The sequence below is a fragment of the Salminus brasiliensis genome, chromosome 10 (genome assembly GCF_030463535.1).
Source record: "Salminus brasiliensis chromosome 10, fSalBra1.hap2, whole genome shotgun sequence".
NCBI classification, from domain to species: Eukaryota; Metazoa; Chordata; class Actinopteri; order Characiformes; family Bryconidae; genus Salminus; species Salminus brasiliensis.
In genome coordinates, this window is record NC_132887.1 from 39,644,048 (window position 1) to 39,669,028 (window position 24,981).

The 24,981-nt window shown below is 42.9% G+C and overlaps 3 protein-coding genes across 6 annotated transcripts in view; all 3 read right to left on the reverse strand.

Annotated features, from left to right (window-relative positions):
* Positions 1 to 4,181, reverse strand: part of bicc1a (BicC family RNA binding protein 1a) — a 33,515-nt gene extending 29,334 nt beyond the window's left edge. Inside the window, exon 1 of the mRNA XM_072690600.1 lies at positions 3,983 to 4,181. Within this exon, the coding sequence (XP_072546701.1) occupies positions 3,983 to 4,181 (199 nt within the window). The remainder of the gene's footprint in view (positions 1 to 3,982) is intronic.
* Positions 4,182 to 5,712: 1,531 nt separating this feature from the next.
* ube2d1a (ubiquitin-conjugating enzyme E2D 1a) lies at positions 5,713 to 12,450 on the reverse strand. 4 transcript variants are annotated; one of them, XM_072690603.1, is made up of 7 exons: positions 12,345 to 12,450; positions 9,383 to 9,446; positions 8,804 to 8,835; positions 8,013 to 8,090; positions 7,090 to 7,195; positions 6,457 to 6,550; positions 5,713 to 6,230 (listed from the first exon to the last, which is right to left on the reverse strand). In XM_072690603.1, the coding sequence occupies exons 1-7, from the start codon at positions 12,366 to 12,368 to the stop codon at positions 6,185 to 6,187; spliced, it is 444 nt and encodes a 147-aa protein (XP_072546704.1). In that variant the 5' UTR covers positions 12,369 to 12,450; the 3' UTR covers positions 5,713 to 6,184. The 4 variants fall into 4 exon arrangements, with proteins under 4 accessions (XP_072546704.1, XP_072546703.1, XP_072546705.1 ...); XM_072690602.1 differs by lacking the exon at positions 12,345 to 12,450 and adding an exon at positions 12,105 to 12,213 and having other exon boundaries at positions 8,804 to 8,893; XM_072690604.1 differs by lacking the exon at positions 12,345 to 12,450 and adding an exon at positions 12,105 to 12,122.
* Positions 12,451 to 19,973: 7,523 nt separating this feature from the next.
* On the reverse strand, positions 19,974 to 24,772 carry vsx1 (visual system homeobox 1 homolog, chx10-like). The gene is made up of 5 exons (XM_072690606.1): positions 24,439 to 24,772; positions 22,494 to 22,572; positions 22,258 to 22,381; positions 20,825 to 21,017; positions 19,974 to 20,227 (listed from the first exon to the last, which is right to left on the reverse strand). Exons 1-5 carry the CDS (start codon positions 24,770 to 24,772, stop codon positions 19,974 to 19,976), a joined length of 984 nt encoding a protein of 327 aa, XP_072546707.1.
* Between the last annotated feature and the right edge of the window lie 209 nt (positions 24,773 to 24,981).

Below are 24,981 nucleotides of genomic sequence, written 5' to 3' on the forward strand. Positions count from 1 at the left end.
TTACAGTGCAGATGCAGAGCGAATTCCCCCCCTGGATTACCAGATTGTCCGGTAAGTGGACGCTCAAACAGTAAAAGTGCAGCTCAGGTAACTCCATGTAACGTACAGAGAGGATCCATAATAATGCACTGGAGGTTGTTCTGATTTAAACAAGTCCAACTGAGGCTCCCAAGTGGGGCAGCCTCCTAAGCATTGGCCTTGCCAACCTAATGGATGGCTGTGGTAATGGATGGTGGTCCCAGAGAATACAATTGGGTGGTTGAATGAGACTATTTTAGCTAACAAGTAATAGAATATTTAGAAAACTGCACATCGGAACTAACAGAAAACAAAATTCTCCCAATTTCTTTATAACGGCGGCCTTAAAGCAGTAATTCGCAGTCCTGTAGAACCCCACTGCTGTAAATAGAAAACGCATTTTGAGGGTCCCCTCATGGACAGCTGTACGGAGGCATTTGCTGATGAGCTGAGAGATTCAAAAGTGGCCTCTGAAAGGTAAAGCAGCATGTGGACTGAGGTGGTAGAGAAATATTACAGGACTAATATGACGTTATGCAGTTCTGGACAGAAGTCTTGCGCAACTCCACCAAAGCACCATAGTGTGGTAGCAACGTTCTGGCCCGGAGCGGGAATGACAGAGACGCCATTCTCCCTATTCCAACCTGTGGAATATCAACATGATTCTGAAGCTGCATTTTAAGATAGAAATGCTACATAATGTTGCTTTCAATAAAAATAATAAAAAACACTGTATTTAATTCTTCAACAGGATGCTAATGTTGGGGAGGTGCTTATGTGGCTTCTGTAGACTTTTTGTTGCAGTTTTAACTTCAGTACATCAACAACACTGAAGACAAACAAGCACCAAATCCCTTCAGACAGATTCTACCTTCTGTTTTACATTTAACTGCATAATAAAATGTAATATAAGCTGAATCTGCCAGTCAGCCTCCAAATCACAGCCATCTGAGAGTCATTAGCAGGTCTTACACAGGCCACCTGCGCCAAGGACGCAACACAAAACAGAGGAGGGGGTGAGTGCACAGTACAGTACAGTAACACTATTGATACACTATGTCCAATAGTCTGCGGAGACCCCTTTTAAATAGGTGAATTCTTCAAGTTTAAGTAACCCATTGCTGAAACAAGCTTGTATAACCTCCGTAGAAAAGGCCTGCCATCAGAAAATAAAGCTCTAGAGAAGCTGCTAGTACATAAGCCTAAGGTCACCGTGCCCTATGCGGAGCATGGGCTAGAGGGGTATAAAGCCCCCAGCTTTATTGGGCTTTGATAAAGAACAAAATATATGTGGCTCCTCAAAAGCCCTCAAAGTGGTAAAAATAATTCTCTTAAATGTTTCATTTCATAAAATTTGGAGGAAAATTACATATAGTGAACTTCCAGTTTAAACAAAGGGTAATCTCCCTTGCTCTCCATAAGCATGACGCTGTAGAACTGACCAATGAAGCATTCCTTGGTTCCTCTCTCTCTGTCTGTCTTGTGATTCCTGGAAAGGGTCAGCCGTTCCTTCACATGCAATAAAACCCAGCTTCCCACACAATGAAGCTCTTATCACTCCCACTCCAGTGTCTGACCAATTACAGGACTGAGTCCCAAATAAACACACGTTCCCAGCCAATCACAACACTGCCAGATGTTACACACGCAGGCTGGACTGTCATGTGTAATAGTGAATCATGCTGGATGAGAGTATCTCTGTGTATGCCCCATTCTGGTTCAGCGGAGCGGCTCTGGCTTGAAAGCTTTACGCTTTTCCTACAGTTACCGAACCTACTCTGGCCTGTGACCTCAGGCAGGGTAAAGGTCAGTGGGGGAGGGCGACAGGTCAACCACAGAGGAAAGTTACATGCGTTCTGGCTTTATCAATCTACATGATTTGCTCTAAAGACATTACCAGTACTGGAAAAACTCCGTATCATATCTATATCGTTATGAAAACAGTACCTCATCTCATCATTATGCCCAAATGTTTGTGGACACTCCTTCCAGTGAATCCATTCAGCTACTTTAAGTTGCACCCATTGCTGACACAGATGTGCAAATGCACACACACACAGCTTGTCTAGTCTCTGTAGAGAAGTATTGCCAATAGAATAGGACTCTCTGGAGCAGATCAACATCGTGGGCTAGAGGGGTATAAAGCCCCCCAGCACTGAGCTGTGGGGCAGTGGAAGAACTGCTGACCTCATTAACGCTCTTGTCGCTAAATGCAATCAAACCCTCACAGCATTGGGCTCCGAAATCTAGCAGAAAGCCTTGCCTGGACAGTAGAGACAGTTACTCCAACTTTATCCACCTCAACAGTGCCTCAGCATTACAGTGATGCCATTATTACCATATGATGGTAATAATGTAGTAGTAATATACATTTTAGTGCCAAAGTCCATCAAATATCCATCAAGAAATGTAAAAGATCAGTGCAATCTAAAATATGATTTTTAAAACAATTATCTGCCCATATTGATACAACTCCGATATCCTTGCACATACATAGTTAGTCCGCAGGGATTCCACTTCTCTATGCTTCATGCCCAAGCAGATCACAACACTGACTCTCACACATTCCCAGGTGACCACTGTACGGTGCAATGGTCCAAAACTGTGTGACACTTCGCAGGAAGTGCAACGTCAAACTACATCAAATCCGTCCTGCTTCAGCCTTTTTTTGCAAACCTGCTTGATATAAAAGGAAAATTCCCAGTGGTCTCATTCCCCATGATCTACCAGAGTCAGATTCTATCTGCCCAGTATTGTTTATTCCACTCCACTCATCTTGGATACACATGTGCATTATTGGCATCATGACATGTTGGATCCCTGACTTAAAAATATATGTAATGAAAAATATACTGTCACTTTTCTTTCCCCCAGTATCATGCAGTCCCAGTATGACCAGCCCTTTTACTGAGCAGAACAATGATCCAGTTCTCAAACCAACCATATCCATCATCCACCTCAAACATATCTCAACTACAAGACAGCAGCCACAACAAGGTATTAATTTACATTTACATTTATGGCATTTAGCAGACGCTCTTATCCAGAGCGACTTACAAGGTTACTCGTATTACAGAGGTGGGCCAACGTAGTGTTAGGAGTCTTGCGCAAGGACTCTTATTGGTGTAGCGCAGCACAGTCACCCAGACCGGGAATCGAACCCTGGTCTCCCACATGGTGTTGTTGTAACGCAATGGTAGGTGGTGGTGTTATTAATACCTCAATAGTGCAGTAGAAATGTGCACCCAGTTGGTGAAAGAGAGTGAGAGTGGTGGACAGAGAGTGGTCTAATCCTTACATGACAGGACTGAAGCTATAATAAAGCATTAGACTTTAACAATATATACAATTCTGTCATAAAAGTGACAGAAGAGGGGTCAATAATAACGTGACTGTGTGTTTGGGGAGTTGAAGCACAGCAGATCATTAGAGTTGGATTTCTGATATAATGACACCAATAAGATACAACCTTTTAATTATCTAAAACACACACACACACACTCACACACTCTCTCTCTCATACACACACACACACACACACACACACATTTCATAATGGAAAACTGTCAAGGCTTATAGTACAAACACGTGAAACTCAGTGGCGACATCTGCTGGCTGATTGGCGCACTGACACTCTGATCCTCCATGTAAAGCAGGGCACAAATTACCAAACAAAAAAGTTCAAAATAAAAACTGGACAAAGGAGAATTTTATGAAATAGACCTATTTCCTATTTCGGTTCTACACTTTACACCTGACAAGTGTGAGTAAAACTATCCAGCTAATCACCCGTACTGGTTTCCACCGCGGGTTGTTAAGAAGGATGCTAGCTAGGTTACTGGTCAGTTACTCACAGCTAACTAACAAAAACGTGAGGCTATTTTTTTCCTCACAAACGGCATAAAAAGTGTGAAAATGTCTGTATTTCGCGATAAAACAAACTTTTTTTCTCATTCAAACCTACCGAGTAACATGGTTTCTAACTTCTTGCGGTCCACTCGAAACCGCTCCTCCGTCCAGGACGGGTCTGGCGGAGAAACGTGGCCGCTGGAGTCGTCCTCGGACGCGGGCACCGGAGAGTCCGTGCTCCGCTCGCTGTTGGAGCGGGAGCCCGGGTCTGGCTGAGGCGAGTAGCTGCTCGGAGGGACGAGATGGGCGGCCATGGTGTATAGAAACGCCGGTGCTCTGAGGCCACGGTGCTCCGCACGTACAGAAAGACGGAGATTTTCATAGAACGCTACGCGAAGGCTGGACCGGAGGCGACTTTCTTCGGTTTTCGGTCAGTTTGTGTACGGGCTCCCCCCTCAGAAAGCCAGTCTAACCCCGGCCATCCCCCCGCTGCCTCCCGCTGCCTCCCGCTGCCTCTCTGCTTCAGCGACTGAGAGAAAAAACCGTTGCAGGAAAACTAACGAACTTTTTTGGAACGTTCACGTGCCACAATCAAAAGTCCAGCGCGCGCCTCCCCTAGCGTTCCACTCTATGGCGAGGGTGGGGGTGGCCCACCAGCTTTCTCTCGCGTGCGCGCGTGGAGTGAGTGCGCGCGCGCAGGTTTTCATTAACGTAAAATGAGTAAATTAATGTTTAAATGAATGATTTTGATTAAAAGTAAGACTTTTTAAATTAATTGATGTATATATATTTAGAATGCTTAAACAAAAAAAATACACAAAATACGTAAATATCTAGCTAATGTAGATATTTTTACTTAAAATTCCGTTTTTGATTTTATTTATTTATTTGTTTAAATTATTGTCTACTACTAAGTGATAAAAATAATAAAGATGTAATAAATCAATCAAGAAAATGGAATGAAAGTAACACAAAATGCACCTGTAATACGTATAACCCACATATCTGACATTCACGATGTGGACAAAAGTATTGGGACACCTGCCCATTCGTTGTTTCTTCCCAGTTGTTTTTGCGTTTGTTGGAGTAACTGTGTCGCTACTGTCCAGGGAAGAAGGCTTTCTACTAGATTTTGGAGGAGCACTGCTGTAAGGATTTGATTGCATTCAGCAGCAAGAGCATCAGGACAAGAGGTCAGGATGTTGGATGATCACCACCCCGCCTCATCATCATTCCCAACTCCACAACTCTATCCGAAAAGTATTGGGATAAGCGTCTCCATCATTCCAGAGAACACAGTTCTTCCACTGCTGTGGGGCTGTATACCCCTCCAGCCCACGCCTGGTGTTAGGCAGCATGGTGCAAAGAGGTTGATGTTTACCTGCTCCAGAGAGTCCTATTCTATTCTATTGGCAGTATTTCTCCACAGGGATTGGACAACATGTGTGTGTGCATTTGCACATCTGTGTCAGCAATGGGTGCAACGTAAATTAGCTGAATGCATTCATCAGATAAGGAATAGCCAACAATCTTGGACATATAGTGTATAATCTTATATTGCTTATCTTATTTATATCAACAACATAACATTTATCCTCTGCTAGGTTTTATCCATCGCTCCATGTGACCGACGTGCCATTGCAGCACTTCTTTGCTAGTTGTACCGTGTATGATGCGACTATGTATGTGGCAATCTCAGTGTGTATATATATATATATTTTAGTGGAATAATTCAAACCATAACATTCAAACTGGTAACTGGGAAATCCAGCTTTTCTATATACACCCAATTTACGAATCTCAGAATTACTGTAAAACAAACAGCCACCAGTGTTTCCTCTTCTTTTGTCATCTTTTTAATGCAAAATAATAAAAATAGTTCCAGTATAGTTTTTTTTATTACTATACAATAAAAACATCTAAAAGGAAAGTGTACCTATAACACAGGAAAAAGAAATCACTTTCAGTAGAATTCCTCTTGCTTTTTTTGTTGTTGTGGCTACTCCCAAACTTACAAGCTGATCAGTGCTAGCTGGCTGATGATGACTCCCAAGATCCTTCGAACCTCTGGTTTAAAAAAAAAAGAAAAAAAGAAAACAGAAAAAAATAATAAACTAAAACGGCGAAAAGCTTCACCAGGTAATGCAGCCTCAGTTTGAGCTAGAGGACATCCTCTGTAAAGAAAAAGAAAAAGAAAAAAACAAAACAAAAACAAAAACACTCCACCAGTTTTGATACCAGTGGTTTACAGTACATCTGCATTCATCGTCTACGTGCAACCATTCGAAACCTTGCCGGTCCCTGGCGGAAGAGGCAGTTACATGGCGTATTTCTGAGTCCATTCTCTGGCCAGTCGGTTATACCTGAGAGAGACACACACACAAAGAGAGAGAGGAGGGCCATAAACTTTAAAGCAGCAGTATGTGAAAATTGGCATTACATCACTGCAGTAAATACAAATTGTGCATTTCTGGACAAGCATGTGGCATATTAGTGGGTCGATAACAAGACTAGAGGGAGCCTGGGAGCAAGAAATGCCGATTTTCCATAGTGTTGCTTTAAAGCAAAAGGTTGTAAATTTTGGCTTACTTGTCTTTGTCTGATTTGTAGATGTGCGCAATGTCAGGAACTAAAGGGTCGTCTGGGTTTGGGTCACACAGCAGCGAACATATGGATAACAACACTGGAAGACAACAAACACAAACAAGGTTTGTACAACAAGGAAAAACGCAACAAGAGTTACAGTATACAGTTACAGTTCCAGGTAGCATCGTATAGCGCATGTAAGGCAGTAAAATATAAACAATGAGCACACACTCTCACATACACTATATGGACAAAAGTATGGGGACACCTGCTCATTCATCATTTCTTCTAAAATCAGGGGTATTTATAAAAAAAAAACATTTTAAAAATAAAAAAGAGAGAGTTGATCCTGCCTTTGTTGGAGTAACTGAAGTCTCTTCTGTACAGGGAAGAAGGCTTTCTGCTAGATTCTGGAGGAGCATTGATTTGAGGATTTGATTGCATTCAGTGACAATAGCTAGAGGTAGTGAGGTCAGGATGTGGGATGATCAACATCCCCAGCTCCATCCATCCTTTCAGAGAACAGAGCTCTTCCACTGCTCCACAGCTCAATGCTGGGGGGCTTTATACCTCTCTAGCCCACACCTAGCATTAGGCACTATTAGGAATAGTCCAGACATATTTCTATATCCTCACCTTTAGACACGGTGAGGGCTGGACTCCACTGTGAGCGCAGGATGTCCAGACAGATACTGCCGTTACTGTTGATATTCGGGTGGTAGATTTTCGTCGTGAAGGCAACCTGATAGAGCAAGCAAGAACTGTAGAGTAAATTCATGTGCATTGAGACTTAGATCAATGATTATTATTATTATTATTATTATTATAAATAGTGGCAATAAAACAACTACTAGTAATAAGGTTACCATTAAAACATCAACCACTAGTGCTACGTCCCATGACAACAACATAACACTAACATAAAAACAAATATTAATAACATTAATAGTAATGCCAAAAAATGTTGTATAGATTTTTTTAATACCATCATACTGTCTCAAAGTATTACCGCCGTATACAGTGCAATATAGGGAGGGGGTGACGGATAGTGTTTTAAGTAGCAGAAAGGCTAAATTAAAGACCGGTTCTGCTGTATCTGGACTCGTATCCGGCTATCTAGACTTAACTAAGTTAGCTAGCAGGCTAAACACCACAGCACAGCCCATGTTCTAGCTAACAGAGGCTCCAATCAGTAGACTCATATCTGGGAATCGAGGGAATGGTCTTAGGAGTGTTTTCCACTGTTTTCAGGGACATCGAGTAGACTGGCTCATCCAGGTTTGCTTGCTCTCCTTTTTAATTGAATGTAGCACGTTGGTAAACTATGGGCTATTTTTTTGTTCCCCACCTGTCCATAAGCTCCCCACCCTGGGGCTCTCTTAAATGCACATGGGGGAATAAGCTTATTTGGCCATGTACTAGATACAGACATGGAGCAGAATTTAGACACATCAGACCGTCCTCATTTTGAGACATTGTCAACACTGTTAATACTGCGTTTGTTGTACACGGTATAACCGCTATCCCGCCCAAGCCTAGTATCTGATCTCTCAGCTTACCTTCGGCGGTTTAAAGGGGTAGTCCGTAGGGAAGTGAATAGTGAGGAAGAAAACACCACCCTGATACGGACTGTCACCCTGAGAGGAGGAGAAATGGGAAACGAGTGAAACACAGGTCGGTAGTAGAAGCAGTTCTCTAGTTTTACACTGAAGCTTATGTACACCAATTAGCAATGAGCTAACCAACGGCATGCCTTACACTCTTCACACACACTCTTCAAAGCAAGTGGAGGTGATCAGTAATGTCTAATAGACTAGCTAATGTGGTTTCTGGCACTGTATGACCTACAGTTATAATGGACATCATTTCGGCAGCTTTGTTGCTATGGTGACTGATCGACTACACTGTTAAAAGCATAGGGGTTCTTCAATTTAAAACTGTGGAGGAACCTCCTAAGGTGCTTTGAGGAACCTTCCAGATTTTCCTTTAGAAGAAAAAGGGTCCTTAAAGCTTCTTCAAAGCACCTTAAGAGGTTCCACTACAGTTTCAAACTAAAGAACCCCTAAAAGTTCCTCAAGGAACTTAGAATTTTAACATTGTACATGTGGGGTAAATGGGAAACTGGGAAAACAGTGGAAATCTTTGGATTTGTGGAATTAAATAACCATATGGATGCTTAAATGGGTCTTTCTTTGGTGGAAAGCTTACAAGATTGACCCATACAGTCCCAAAAAGAGTTCCACCGCTGCTCAGAGAACTCAGAGAACCCATTTTCAGTCCTTTTTGCTTAGAGTGATGTCAAATGCCAATCAAATAATTTTATAATATACTATTTTAACACTGTACTTACTGGTCCCATTATGGTGGCCTGCCAGTGAAACACTGCAACACAACACACAGCAGAATGAGCACAACCGCCACTTAACTCCGTTTCATTCATCTGTGAAGCATATAAATAACAGGATATATCGCTAGCCATCAGCCATAACATTAAAACCACCTGCCTAATATCGTCCACATCCCCCTAGTCACTGAACAGCGTGTACACATCGAGGCATGGACTCCAGAACACCTCTGAAGATGGCCTGTAAGTTGTGAGGTGAGGCCTCCATGAGCCCTGGTTGTACTTCTTTGGAGCACTTTTGGTAGGTACTGACCACTGCATACATACGGGAACACCCCACAAGACCTGCCTGATGTTTCGGAGATGTTCTGACCCAGATGTCTAGAATTCATACGCTTGTTCACTTACTGCCTAGTACACCCGCTCCTTGATGGAGGTCATTGGAATCAGGTCTTTAATGCTAATTAATTCATGCATCAGTGGTTTTAATGTTATGGCTGATCGGTGTAACATGTAACACATGTTGGCTCCGCCCCCCATTTAACTCAATGTTGGAGAAAAGTAGAGGCTTCATCAGGCACTCACAGTCTTCGCCCATTGGTCCAGCTGAACATTGTGAAGGAGGGTCTCGCTGCAAGTCCTGTAACTCCTGCACACACACACACACACACACACACACACACACACACACACACACAAAGACATGTTTAAAACAGCCTATTGACTTTTGGTGATGAGAACCCTGCTTGTACAGCATTTTCAAATGTGTTTGCCCCCTGTAATGGAAAATTCCAAGGAAAAATCCATAATTCAAGACGCTCGTCCTTGAGGGTGAAGTCAGTTTGGAGGAATTCAGCCAGAAGGCGCGCTGCAGCTTGACGGCATTAGCATCCTTATCCCCAAGCCTCTGCTGACTCGTTCTGGCCAGTTCCGGACTAACAGGCCAAAAAGTGAACATACACTACATGTCCAAATGTTTGTGGACACCCCTTCTAATGAATGCATTCAGCTACTGTAATTCACACCTATTGCTGACACAGATGTGCAAATACACACAAAACACACAGCTTGTCTAGTCCCTATAGAGAAGTACTGCCAATAGAATAGGACTCTCTGGAGCAGATCAACATTGATGAACCTATTGGCACCATGCTGCCTAATGCCAGGTGTGGGCTGGGTAGAGGGGCATAAAGCCCCCCAGCATTGAGCTGTGGAGCAGTGGAAGAACGGTGTTCCCTGGAATGATGATGGTGGCGCTCCATTCAATACTTATTTGATAAGTTGGGGAGTTGGGGATGATGAGGTGGGGTGGTGATCAGTCATCCAACATTCTGACCTCACTAATAACGCTCTTGTTGCTGAATGCAATCAAATCCTCACAGCAATGCCTTCCTCCCTGGACAGTAGAGGACTCCAGTTACTCCAACAAACGCAGAAGAGACTCTTTCATGCCCTTGATTTCAGAAGAAACAATGAATGAGCAGGTGTCCCAATACTTTTGTCATACATCTTGAAGGTGTGAGGAGCTTGTTTTGGGGCGGATCCAAGAAGGTGGGCTGGTCGAAGCCAGACAGCTATTCTGTACTCACTGTCCTCTATATCAGTGGGTATACTAGCAATCATGACTTGTTTATCACCATGACAAGGACTCCCAGTGCATGCTGGGTATTGTTGTGGGCGAGCAAAACCCCAAATACGAATCAAGGCAGATTTTCAAACAATACAACACAGGAAATGCTAATTTTAGGGTGAGAATGCCCCTATAAATAAAGCTTCAGAGGATGCAGAGTGTAGAGGAATGCTCAGGCCTAAACCCTGACTGTAGCCCAGTCACACAAAGGATCTTCAGAGAGAAGTAACTAGTCCAAGACTACATTTGGGCCTAATTTACGCCTGGGAAAGCCTCTCTGTGTTTGTCAGTGGCATGACAACTGGTGGCATGACTGCACAAACACTTCGGACTAAGCCATGTAATTACAACAGTCTCACAACATCTGCGCACAACACGTAGCCTGCACTTTGATGGCTGGAGTCAGCACTGCACAAACACCCTAAAAACAGGCCTAACCACACTGGCCGTATCAGTGCAGGGCTAAAACATGAGGATTTTCAGTCTAATGCAGTAAAGCAGTAATACACTTAATTAATATAGCATAGATTATTTAATAGAATACAGATTAAATTGGTTTACAAAGAAATGAAAAGCCTTAAACACATAGTCAGAACGCTCTACAACTAATCACACCGTTTATATCCTGTGTGTCAAATGGGAATTTTGCAGATTTTCCTAGATCTATGCATTATTCAACCACTACAATGTCAACAGAGTCATGTAGAGGGGTTTGCTTGGAAATGCTCCATTCTAATACAAACGTACAGAGTTTGTTCACAGTGTTAGCGAATGGAACCAGACGTCTGAAAAGTTTAACAGCTCCAAAAGCTCCCTATCTCGCCAAATAAAAACACGAACACCCCACCTAATACCTGAGACACTTTTTCACAATCATTCTGAAGCGATTTCGGCCTGAAATTTACATATTTTAAAAATATGCATGGGAGAGAGGCAGCACTGTTACTGCTATTTCACCATTTTCAACATCCTTATACAACTCAGAAGACACGTGCAGGTTCACTGGTGGGTTTGGCTAATAAATAAAGTGGCTATATCGATGCTGCAGTCAGAATCACCCTTGGTTCCATTCACCACCACTGTCCACAAGCCATGTGTATTGTTTTTTTCCCGACTAGAAATCATTTGAAACCAAATAAACTGTGAATTACAGTTTACACCTTGATGACTGAATTATACAGGGATTTTTAAACATGGTTGAACTTCCCCTTTAACACAATATTATAAATAATAAATATTGGGGCCTAACAACATGCTAATATTTTGCACCTAAAATCACCCAAAACACAATACTGCATTCAAGTAGTGTCTAAACTACTGTGTAAACATTGTATATATGGATTATAACACATTTATATGATATTATAATAACTGATAACCCCACAACAACAACAACAGCAAGCTAAGTGCGGTCTTCAATAGCCGGAACAACTTAAAATAATAAAAGTTCGACGTAAAATTTAGAAAATAAATAAATAATATAAAAAATATTTAATAAATAAAATAAAACGCTGCCTGATTGTACAAAAAAAATATCTACAATCCAGTTAAATCGTCACCCAAAAATAAAATCACTGACGATAGCCCAAACATCACAGACCACACCGGGACGGTCAGACCTATCTATCTAGCTACTTTAGGGGGAGTGAGGTCTTTAGCCACTAGCTGCTAACTAACTTGTCCTGCTTTCCTCTCCAGTCCGTCCAACACAGCCGGCTTTGTTCTCGCCATCCAGCTGATAAGTGCGTTCGCAAACATCCATTAGATGACATGAGCCGAGCCGAGCCGAGCCGAGCCGAGCCGAGCGGAGCCGAGCCGAGCCGAGTCGAGCCGAGCAGGCGACCGAGCGCTCAGTACAGTCCGCGCGCTGTCGACGGGATTTATTAAATTAGGATATAAAAAAAGAAGGACATTTACCTTCTGAATTCTTTTCAGAGCCATCACTCCCACCCACCAGTCAGCCAGAGCCCCCCTCTCTCTCTATCTCTCTATCTCTCTCTCTCTCTCTCTCTCTCTCTCTCCTCTGCGGCGTGAAAGGCAGTGAAGTGACGTCAGATTTATTTCAAAATAAAAGTCCACCCAAACTCTTGGCTTATGCAAACGTTTCTGCAACCCAATTAAAAACACATGTGTTTTTGCTTTTCTGAGCTGAAATTAAGTCTCATCCTCTACAGACACGCACAGGCATAATGCACCATGACTTGTAATACTTTTTTTTTTATATATTTTTAAATATATAAATACATTTTTTTTCCAGTGGGGGTTCATTTCAGACGACAGATATACAAATTGTTTTTTAAATGGCCAGAAAATGCTTATATTTAAGTTGGTTTCCTGTAGTGGACGTATTAAATGTTTTTAAATAATATAATATTATATGTAGTAATATGTAATACATTAAAAATTAAGGAATAAATAAAGAAAAAGAAATAAAGACAAATGAATAAATAAATAAATAAATAATTAGATTGGGATAAATGGGATAAAATGGGATAAAATAAAAAATTAAGAAAGAATTTTGTTTTTTAAAGAAGTAAAGGAAAGAGTGAGTGTGTGTGTGTGTGTGTGTGTGTGTGTGTGTGTGTGTGTGTGTGTTTGGCATTTGCAGACTTTTTTTTTTGCCTGATGTTATTTTGAATCAAAGCCCATCCAACTACACCCATAAATAAACTTATAAAATAAACAAATATGATTTTCTCTCTTTTTTTCTGCTTTTTGTTTTCATCCATTGATGTTTCTCTAATGAATGATTAATGTAGATGATTTATTGAGATTTATAGCATTTACCTGAGGCTCTTTGTCAGAGCTCTTCCACTCTTCCACTCTTCCACACCAATCGAACCAGCCTTTGGAAGTGCCAATAGAATAGGACTCTCTGGAGCAGATCAGCATCATGAACCTATTGGCTCCATGCTGCCTAATAATGCCAGGCGTGGGCTAGTAGAGGGGTATGAAGCCCCCCAGCATTAAAGAACTGTGTTCTCTGGAATGATGGGTGGTGCTCCATCCAGTACTTGAGCTGGGGAGTTGGGGATGAATTGGGGTGATGCAATCAGATCCTCACAGCAATGCTCCTCCAAAATCTAGTCTAGTCAAAAAAACTCTTTTCCTGGACAGTAGAGACAGTTACTCCAACAAAAGCAGGATCAACACTTACTAATACCCTTGGTTTCAGAAGAAACAGTGAATGAGCAGGTGTCCCAATACTTTTGTCCATATATTTTGTATGTTTTCAGAAAAACAAGAGCCTTGTTTTAGGACCATCACATTGTGTGTTGGGACTCTGAACTCTGAAAGTGATGATGTTAAACCATTACAAGGTTCTTCATGGGTTCTTCTGCGGCACTGCTCCAGAGAATCCTTCAGAGAACCCTGTGTAGAGCCACTGGAAGACACTGAAGAGTTGTGCTGTTTGAGCAGGAGCAGAAGCTTGTTGTGTGAGTGTGTAGATGTGGGCAGAGCAGGATTACCGTGGTTCATTTTCAGCAGAGCATGCAGATGTTCTGACCACTAATCGCAAATTAGAGCTAATCCAGTAACAAACAGAGTATCAGACAGAATTACAGCCTCCATCTCCGCTCACAGCACCAGCGGAACGTGCCCCTGCTCCTGTTTGTTTGCTGGTCTGGAGGTAATCAGCTTGGACTTTGTGTGATTTGGTGTCAAGCTGCCAGATTCCATCATCTACCTCCCCAAAGCCCAGCAGCTCTGATTGGCAGGCACCTTTGGAAACACACCAGTGGATATTAATGGTTGCGGGTCTAAATCGGTTCATTTCGGTGCCCTGTAAACACACACACACACACACACACAGACACACACACACACACAGTGGTCATTCTTACACTGATGCAATGTTTTTTGGGGTGTGTTTGGGATATTTGGATGAAGCTGCTCAGTTGTAGCTGCATTACGTGTCCACTAGGGGGCGCCACAACATTTGCCAAGATTTCTAATCAATGAGGGTAAATCCTTTCTTAGTGATCAAAGACCACCTCGGTCATGCCCACCAGTATTGAAGGAGTGGCATGATACCATAGAAGAACCACTTTTGGTTCCTTAAAGCAGAACATTCCAAAAGAGGGTTCTTCAGTGGTCCTTTATAGAACCATATGGTTCTCAAATCAGTCCCCAGGGACCCCCTCTAAAGGTTGAAGCACAAACCTGGACCATCTCAGGGTCCTTGAGGACCCCAAGCCAACATGCCTATGTGAGGATCACACGGATGGTACATGGACTGGGTGGGTTCCAGGTGGGCATGAACGGAGCCCACTGTTACAGCCCACCCGTACCTCACATGGGTCCCATCTAGGTCCTGTATGCAGTGTACAACCCAGACAGTACCCATGTTTAATCCCTCCTTGAATCGTCCCTCCATAATTGATTAGTAAAGGCAACTAATATAGACATATCTACTATATGGACAAAAGTATTGGGACACTTGCTTGTTCATTGTTTCTACTGAAATCAAGGATATTAAAAAGAGTCAATCCTGCTTTTGTCAAGTAACGGTCTCTACTGTCCAGGGAAGAAGACTTTCATCTACATGATGTTGGATGATCACCACCTCATGCCCAACTCCCCCTCTAGCCCACACCTGGCATGTTGTTCTGCTCCAGAGAGTACTTCTCTACAGGGACTAGACAAGCTGTGTGTGTGTGTGTGTGTGTGTGTGTGTGTGTGTGTGTGTGTGCATTTCCACATCTGTGTCAGCAATGGGAGCAACTTTGGAAGTAGCTGAATGCATTCATTAGAAGGGGAGTCCACAAACTTTTGGACATGTATTGTATTTTGTGACCGGCTGATGAGATGTTTACATACTGACCCTTTAAAAGGTTTCATTGCTGGCAGCGCTCCCAGGCCACTGCATCCATTTCATCAGCAGAGAAGGTTGAGGCCAAATCCAATGAGGTTTTGTTTTGCTCTTCCAGGCGGACCACGTTTGACGGTGGACAGCAAGGGTCAGTCCATGTGTTTGGGTTCTCTGAGCTGTTAAGCTACTTACAAATTAGCACATCTCTCCTTTTGCTCCTCGTCATTATGATAAACATCAGCGCATGTGGCTTTCCCTGAGGCCAATCCCTCCCCGCTCCTCTCACATGCACCTCTTTCCTTCTCTCTCTCTCTCTCTCACACACACACACACACACACACACACACACACATACAAAAACAGATGTTTCAGTGCATCCAACAAACATGGCTAATTTAGTCCCAGTTTATATCCCACTCTAAAGCCGCTGACAACAACAATCTCCTTTATGCCAAAAAAACACACCCAGGCCCAGAGCTCTGACCATTAGATGCTAAAAACATATGGCCGTTAGGAAGTTGGTGAATTGCCAGTCACTGTAGTTCATGCTATTCCCACTGACTTCTTCTGTACCCAACTACCCTTAAAGGTTCACTGTCGAAAATGTGTAAAACGTGTGGTCACAGTGTAAAATGGGGGGCATGTGAAAAATGTGTGGTCATGTAAATGTGTGGTCACAGTATAAAATGCGTGGTCACGTAAAAAAATGTGTGGTCATGTGAAAACCATGTGGTCACAGTATAAAATGTGTGGTCACGTGAAAAACGTGTGGTCACGTGTAAATGTGTGGTCACGTAAAAAAACATGTGGTCATGTGAAAACCGTGTGGTCACAGTATAAAATGTGTGGTCACGTAAAAAACGTGTGGTCACGTGTAAATGTGTGGTCACGTAAAAAAACATGTGGTCATGTGAAAACCGTGTGGTCACAGTATAAAATGTGTGGTCACGTTAAAAAATGTGTGGTCACATGTAAATGTGTGGTCATGTAAAAAAACATGTGGTCATGTGAAAACCGTGTGGTCACAGTATAAAATGTGTGGTCACGTAAAAATGTGTGGTCACGTAAAAATGTGTGGTCACGTAAAAAACGTGTGGTCACAGTATAAAGTGTGGGGTCATGGGAAAAACGTGTGGTCACGTGAATGTGTGGTTATGTGTATTGTTTAGGGAGCGACAAGTGATCACGTACAGTTCACGGGACTCTCAAACATGTGAAATACAGGCAGCACGTCTGCAGTGCTGTCTGATCATTTTTCTCAGGTTTGCTCAAATTAAATTATTTATTAATAAAAATCAACAATAAAGACCAGCATGAAAAAAAGGACAGAAAATCATCATTGATGTTTTCTAGCTGAAATCATCCTCTCTCTCTCTCTCTCTCTCTCTCTCTCTCTCTAACTCACTCTCTCACTCACTCTCTCAGTCATATCACTTAACACAGCATGTCTGAGAACCGGCCCACGGCCCACCTAACGAACAAGCCCTCTGAAGTGGGTGAAGCCGCCCCTCTCTGCACTGCTGTCTCGGGCTCTGCAGTGTCTGAGGGCAGGAGGTGCAGATGTGTTTTACTTGTCATTCAAACCAGGTTATTGTTTATTGTTTTCTTGTTTATTGTTTTCTTGCTCCTCCAACAATAGGCAGGATTACGTGCTCAGAGCGAAGCTTAAAGTGGGCCCATAATCTATAACTGTTATTCTGTTAGGGGTTGCAGGAGGAGAGACGGGAGGGGAGGTGGGGGGAGAGGGGGATTATTGGGATGAGTAGTGATTGATGATATTTTAATAGATTTAATTCCAGAAGCGGGAGTGCTCACGTCTCTCTCTCTCTCTCTCTCTCTCTCTCTCTCTCTCTCTCTCTCTGCGGCGAGTGTTTTTAATCCCAGTTTTTAGGCTCCTCACTTCTGCTAATCTGTTTTTTCCTCTCTCTCTTTATAAGCCCCTCAGATCAAATAAAAAAAACAATTACTCTCGTAATGTTGACGCAAATCTAGCCTGAAATTGTCTTTAAAACACACGAGCCGTGTCGTCTAATGCCTTTACGTCTATTAAACAAATGAAGCCTTTAGATAACGGCCCAAAGCCAATCATATAAAAATGATACATTTGTTGATTAGACTGAGAAGCGACTGCTCAGATTATTCAGGGGAATTTGCATAAAATCAAGAGTCCTGCCAATAGGAATCGGCCGTGATTTGCATATTCAGCATTTCAGCTTTGAAAGAGATTTTCGATGGTTCTTTATTGTTAAACACAGTGTCTGCACACAGAACCACCTCAACTCAAAGGCCCGCTTTGTTCTTCAGAACTAAAATAGAGTCGTATATAACATTCAAAAAGGGTTCCACGTTTTTTTAACCAGTCCAAGAACCCTGTTATAGAACCACGTCCACTTACAGTGCTGATTGGAGAAAGCCCCTTACCTTAAACGTAGTTGATCAGCCACACTCTTGAGGGTTCTTTAATAAGGTTGGCTATGGTTCTTAAGTGATGGCCTGGTTAAAAGGTTTTAGCATCATGGGAAACCTTTTGTGGATGGTTCTAGATATCAGCAAGTTCAGTTATTGTTATGAGCCCAAGAACCCTGTTTTTTCACCACTTCTATTGGGAATTCTAAGCATTGGTGGAAAGCTTTTTGTAAGATCTAGGTTCTATATAGGACCAAAAAGGGTTCCACTATTACTATGAGTCAAAGAACCCTGTTTGAAGTACTATAGAGAACCGTTTGCACTTACAGTGCTGTTTGGAGAAAGCCCCTTACCGTAAACATAGTTGATCAGCCACACCCTTAAGGGTTCTTTAATAAAGGCTATGGTTCCAGACGTAGAACACAATGACGAAGAACCATTTGGACGCTTAAATGATTGTTTGCCTGGTTAAAAGGTTTTTAGCATCAGTGGGAAACCTTTTGTGGATGGTTCTAGATATCACCAAGTTCAATTATTGTTACGAGCCCAAGAACCCTGTTTTTCCACCATTTCCATTGGAAATTTTAAGCATTGGCTTTTGTAGGATCTAGGTTCACTGACGCTCTTGTTGCTGAATGCAATCAAACCCTCAAAGCAATGCTCCTCCAAAATCTAGCAGAACGTCTTCTTCTCTGGACAGTAGAGACAGTTACTCCAGCAGAAGCAGGATCGTCTCTTTTCAATTCCCTTGATTTTGAAGAAACAATGAATGAGCAGGTGTCCAAATACTTTTAAAAGTTCATACTTCTAGTACACTCTTTTATTGCAATTTCTACAGACCTGCTGTCTGTGTTACAGAGCACAGGACTGCCTGAGCGTCCGGCACAATAAGAAAAACAAGGTCAGAGAGCAATTACGTGATTTCAGAGCCACTGAGTGGGAATTACAGATGATTACGTGGGGGAGGTTTAAAGCTTAGCCTCGGCGTTAAAGCACAACTGGATATTAATGTGCTTCTTAAAGCCCGCCAAGCAGCTCTACTACTCCCTCTCTTTGTATACACCAATCAGCCATAACATTAGCACCATTGACAGGTGTAGTGAAGAACACCGACTATCTTCATCTACAGTGGCGGCTTTTAAGGGGTGGATCTGTTAGGCAGCAAGTGAAGAAACAGTCAGTTCTTGAAGGTGATGGAGGTGTTGATTACCATCCCTACCTTGTTCAGGTGTCCTTGTCAAGCCTTCGCAACCTTTTACCTCCACCATCTCTCATCCTTCCTGGCTCCGCTTACCAGAGTGGGGTCTGGCTTCCCACCACAAGTAGAAGCCACCTGAACTACAGCCTGAAGTTCTCCTAGTTCCCTCCCGTCTCTTCAGACTCCTCCCAAATCATCACACACTGATAGCATCTAATCTACACTCCTGAAAGTAAAAGAGCTTCCAATGGTTCTTTGAGTCATGCCACAGAAGAACCACTTTTTGAAGAACCAATAATTTTTACCCCTATTTTTCTCCACAATTTTAGATTAGCCAATTACTCAACCCCCTGGTTAGGACTCTCCCCCTATGTAATGCCTCCAACACTGGGAGGGTGAGGACTGCAATACTGCCTAGATGCATGCTCGAAGGAAAGCGCTTGGTACCCAGCTCTGATGCATCGGCTAGCATCACACTAGAGCAATCCACCCACTTTGAGAGAGCAAGGCCGATTATGCTCTTTCAGGCTCCGGCTGCTGATGGCAGGCAGGTTCTTCACCTATGTAAGGCTTATTCACACTCATCGGTCGAAGGACCCTTCAACCACACGATTCTCTCGAATAGGAGTCAACTTGCTCGAAGTGATCAGACTAAACAGGACCAGCTATGATCGTTATCATGATCCACAGATGAGCAAAGCTGACATTCGAGTTGGAATTTGCAAAAGAACTAAATGCACGAACGAATCGTTTATTAAACACGTCGGTACGTGGATCCCCGTTGACGTTGATGACACAGATAGAGTGCTTCATAAACGTGTGCTTTATTATCCAATAAAAATAAATAACCTTAGCTTAACTTCATGGATAGCGCTCAACCAGAGCTCTCGCGCCCGGTTCAGCGAATAGTTTTTTTTAATTGATCACATAAAAATAATTACGAATAAAACATTTAAAAGGACTTTAAAAAAATGAAAACAAGTAAACACAAACAAAAGCATCTCCGATGAGGGCAGGACAGGGACACAGGCGCCAGGGTTCAAATTACAGGTCCATATGGTTTAGCCCATGAGCGCCAGCGGTGTCCGCCCCCTCAGACTGTACAGCGTTATTAGCCTTCTTCTTGGCTTCAGTTCTCGTTCTCAGAATCGCTGTTGGGCTCGGTGTGGACTGGCGAGTGTTTCAAAGTGCTCTTGGTCTCCTGCTTGGCTGTGCTGGACAAATCTATGGCCATGTCCTCTGGGTCATCCACCACGGTGGGTCCTCCCGACCACAGGAGGTCGCTGTTCTTCCCTTTCACCTCTTCTGAGTATGGGTCGGAGTGCGTGGATTCGGGCGAGCCTGGGGACTTCTTGTTCATTTCGATGGACTTTTTGTGCATTCCTGGTTTGAGAGGAGGAGAACACGGGAGGTTAAACGTTGAGATGGAACTTCTGACTGTTTGGGAAGAAGTTTTTTAAAACATCCAGTATTGTTTAACCCCTTAAACTCTAAGGAACGATCAGCTGGTCTGTGCTCGAAGACCGCAACTGTATAACCTGCCGGCTTCCTTGAAGCTACGCCCCTGAAGAACCTTTCAATGGATGGTTCTCCTTTCTGTATTTCAGGTCTCACAGAAGAGACAGAAGAACCTCCACAAACGAATCGAAGGTTTTTATAGAACTGTATATTCCAGCCTAGAAGCATTTAGGAACCATGTAGTTTAAGGGGTTAACATCTCTCAGACTCGTCCAGTGGTCAGCAACTCTGCCCCTGGTGGGTTTTAGCGCTCACCCCAGTCCACCGCACCACACCTGATTCACTGGTCTAAAAAGAACTGTCCTCAGCTGGATCAGGTGTGTGAGGTTGACTTGATCTGCAGGAGGAACGTTGGTGACCACTGCTCAGGCTACTACTCTGGGATTTCACAAGACAGCTCAGCTATGTATCCGAGCGATCGAATACATATTTGAGCGTTTGATTGAGAATAAGTTAGACCACCTGCTGGCTCACCTAGCAGCCAGGGAGCGCAGGAGCTCATCATGCCGTTCTTGGCGGAGTTGATGATGGATTCTGGGAGAGGGATGGAGTGACGGACCATGGCGCCGTAGAGGCCGTACTCGGCCATCACGCTGCTGCGGCCCCAGCACTTCTCCCGCTTCCTCCACTTAGCCCGCCGGTTCTGGAACCACACCTGGAAAAGATACAGGCAAGGTATGTCATTTAGGCAGTGTGCTCATAGCATGTTCACTGAGTGCTCGTAGAGCGCTCATTTCATGCTCATTCAGTAGTCACAGAGTGTTCATGGTGTGTTCAGTGCGCTTATAGTGTGCTCAGTGAGTGCTCATTGTATGCTCCTTGAGTAGTCATAGTGTGTTCATTGAGTGCTCATAGAGTGCTCGTTGTATGGTCATAGTGTGCCCATTGAGTGTTCATAGAGTAATCATTATACACTTATTGAGTGTTCATGTGCTCATTGAATGCTCATAGTGTGCTCACTGAGAGCTCATAATGTGCTCATTGAGTGTTTATATGTGTGCTCATAGAGTCTTCATAGGGTACTCATACTGTGCTCATTGAGTGTTCATATGTGTGCTCATAGAGTGTGCATTGAGTGTTCACAGAGTGCTCATTGAGTGTCTATATGTGTGCTCATAGAGTGTTTATAGAGTACTCATACTGTGTTCATAGAGTGTTCATAGTGTGCTCACTGAGAGCTCTTAGTGTGTTCATTGAGTGCTCATAGAGTGTTCATAGAGTATTCATAGTGTGCTCACTAAGAGTGCATAGTGTGTTCATTGAGTGTTTATAGAGTGTTCATAGAGTATTCATAGTGTGCTCACTAAGAGTGCATAGTGTGTTCATTGAGTGCTCATAGAGTGTTCATAGAGTATTCATAGTGTGCTTACTAAGAGTGCATAGTGTGTTCATAGAGTGCTCATTAAGTGTTCATAGAGTATTCATAGTGTGCTCACTAAGAGTGCATAGTGTGTTCATTGAGTGTTCATAGAGTGTTCATAGAGTATTCATAGTGTGCTCACTGAGAGTGCATAGTGTGTTCATTGAGTGCTCATAGAGTGTTCATAGAGTATTCATAGTGTGCTCACTAAGAGTGCATAGTGTGTTCATAGAGTGCTCATTAAGTGTTCATAGAGTATTCATAGAGTATTTATAGTGTGCTCACTAAGAGTGCATAGTGTGTTCATTGAGTGCTCATAGAGTGTTCATAGAGTGTTCATAGAGTATTCATAGTGTGCTCACTTAGAGTGCATAGTGTGTTCACTAAGAGTGCATAGTGTGTTCATAGAGTGCTCATACAGTGTTCATATGTGTGCTCATAGAGTGCTTATTGAATGCTCACTGAGAGCTCATTCTGTGTGTGTGTGTGTGTGTGTGTACATGTGAGTGTGTGTGCAGTCAGAGAACATGCCTACCTGTATCCTGTCCTCAGGCAGCTCTGTCTTCATTGCCAGCATTTCCCGTGCATAAACATCTGGATAATGAGCCTCATTGAAGGCCTTCTCCAGCTCCTCCAGCTGGTGTGACGTGAACACCGTCCTGAAATCAGAGTGAGACTGTTACACATCAGCACACACACACACACACACACACACACACACACACTGAGTGACCGCTCACAACCAGAAGGTGGGCTCTCAGCCGGACCCACCTGTGTCTCCGTTTCTTCCTCTTCTGTGAATTCCCAGAGCTTTTCCCATCGGCACGGTCCCCAGAAAGACATTCGTCATCTGAAAACCAGAGATGGTGTTTATTCAGCGCCCAGAGACACACCTGTCCCTGTCCCTGTCCCTGTCCCTGTCCCTGTATCTGTCCTTTCACAAAGCAGAGATGATCCTCTGAGAGCTCGCACTGACCCACCTGTGATAGAGCCCATGTTTGAAGCTGCATCATTTCTAAAATATGGTTCAGAACTATGGTTTGATCTTCAGACTTCAGCTAAGTTCTCACAGTCTCAAAAATAAAGGTTCTAGACAGTTCTTGGTGAGATCCCAGACAGGTCAGAGAGGTCCAATAGCCATAAAGAAGCCTAGAACCACACTTTCAAGCCTAGAACCACATATGAGCCTTTATTTTTAAGACTGTAAGACATTAGATCTGACAGGTCCTCAGTCAAAGGTACAGGTTCTGTGCCCGAGAAACATTTCCTGAACCCATTAAAGAGTGTTTTCCTAGAACTGCACATCACATTCAAGCCCAGAACCATTAAGGAACCTTCATCTTCTGAGTGTCAGGAATTGGGTCTGATGGGGTTAATCTGTTAATCGATCCATCACTGCTGATTTTTGAGGAGCGATCATTTCAGCACCAGCTCCGCTGGACAGCGCCCAAGTGCTCAAACAGGCCCACAGTACAGGGGGCACACGAACGCGCCTTTTTATGTACGTGAACGCGCATGGCGCGTGGGCAGGTCGCTGTTCGACGATTTGTCACGTTATTAATAAAAACCATAACAGGACACGACACCCCTCCCATCATTTCTGCAGCAGCAGGGCAGGACAGTACCGCACCTCTCAGTCATATATAGCCATGTGTGTGTGTGTGTGTGTGTGTGTGTGTGTGTGTGTGTGTGTGTCATTACAGTACTCAGGATAAGTGATATTAAGTGTGTGTTAGAGCTGCTCAGAACAGCAGCCGCACGATACACTGCTATTACACTCTTATATATAATATAATATAATATAATATAATATACATCAAAATCAAAACACTATATATAATGTATAATGTATATAATATATATAATAAAATATCTATAATGTAATATAATAAACACACAGTACATTTTCCAGTGTTTAATAAAATAAAATAAAATTAAATTAAATTAAATTAGTGAACATTTGCACACTTACAGTGTTGATATAACGCTGGTATATTTACTGTGCACATTATCAGCTTTGAACACAACAATAATCTATAAAACAATAAGTGTTTCAGTGTCCATCAGACCCTCGTTTCATCCTCTTAGCTTTCGTTTTTAATGTTCGTTTTAATGTAAAAACGAAATAAATGGAAATGTAAAGGAAAGGATCACAGAAAAGAATAAAAACGAAATAAAAGAAAAGGAGAAAGAAAATAAACATATTACATAAAATAAATCAAAATAACGAGATAAATCAATAAAATAACGAGATAAAAATTCTTTTCTGTGATCCTTTCCTTTACATTTTCATTCGTTTTTTTCGTTTTTCATTTTTATTCCACTTCTTTCTTTCCTTTTATTTCGTTTTTATTCTTTTCCTTTTATTATTTTTTCCGTTTTTAATTGTTATTAATGTTATTTATTTCCTTTTATTCTTTTATGCTTTTTTCCATTTCTTTGATTCGTTTCTCATTTTGTTCTTCGTGTTTTTTATTAATATACATAAATAGAATTAAAAGCAGTTCAGGTTCAGTAATGTTGCATAATTATAATAATCATAATAATGGAATATTATATATTATTACGTTTATTGTGCTATAAAATGATATTCAGTATTTAATTACAGATTTACAGTGTTAGTGTTTAGTAGAGTTCTGTTATAAAGTTTATTAAAGTTTATTAAAGTAATAAATCAGTTCACAGTAAAGTATGATAATAATTCTCGCGCTCTTACCGGAGAAGTCGTCGCGCGGCTCCGCGTACGGCTGCTCGGCTCTCGCCTGCAGCAGCGGCACGTGAGCCGGTATGAAGCTGCGCGCGCCCTGCTGCTGCTGATGCTGGTGCTGATGGTGCTGCTGCTGCGCCGCGAGACTGCACAGGAAGCCCAGTCCGAGCGGGAACGGGAACGCGCCCACCGCGCCGCCCGGGCACGCGCCCCCCACCGCCGTCGGGCACGCGGCACCGGCCCCGCCGCCGCTCGCGCCGTCCGCGTCCAATCCCAGCAGGTCCGTGATGGCGAAACCTTTCGCGCGCAGCCCACCGGGCCCGTGCGCGCGTGTCTTTTCCATATCCCACCCGTGTGTGTGTGTGTGTGTGTGTGCGTGCGCGCGCTCTAATGCCTGTCTGAGGGGCGGCCCGGGCCAAGGGGGCTCCATATATACCCCGCACGGGACAGCCAGCGGCCAATCACCAGCCAGCATTTATTTATTTATTTATTTATTTATTTATTTCTCGCGGATTAATTGCCACCAATTTCTGCTTCAAATCCGATAAAGAT

What these genes read in the sequence shown, in the direction of transcription:
- ube2d1a (XM_072690601.1), bottom strand. Translation starts at nt 9,755, where the DNA reads ATGTTCACTTTTTGGCCTGTTAGTCCGGAACTGGCCAGAACGAGTCAG. An exon ending in TGGACCAATGGGCGAAGACT is followed by an intron (nt 8,836 to 9,382) that starts GTGAGTGCCTGA and finishes GTTGTGTTGCAG; the next exon opens with TGTTTCACTGGCAGGCCACC. An exon ending in ACCCCTTTAAACCGCCGAAG is followed by an intron (nt 7,196 to 8,012) that starts GTAAGCTGAGAG and finishes TTGCTCTATCAG; the next exon opens with GTTGCCTTCACGACGAAAAT.
- vsx1 (XM_072690606.1), bottom strand. Translation starts at nt 24,772, where the DNA reads ATGGAAAAGACACGCGCGCACGGGCCCGGTGGGCTGCGCGCGAAAGGT. An exon ending in GCCGCGCGACGACTTCTCCG is followed by an intron (nt 22,573 to 24,438) that starts GTAAGAGCGCGA and finishes TCTGGTTTTCAG; the next exon opens with ATGACGAATGTCTTTCTGGG. An exon ending in GCTGCTAGGTGAGCCAGCAG is followed by an intron (nt 20,228 to 20,824) that starts GTGGTCTAACTT and finishes CTCTCAAACCAG; the next exon opens with GAATGCACAAAAAGTCCATC.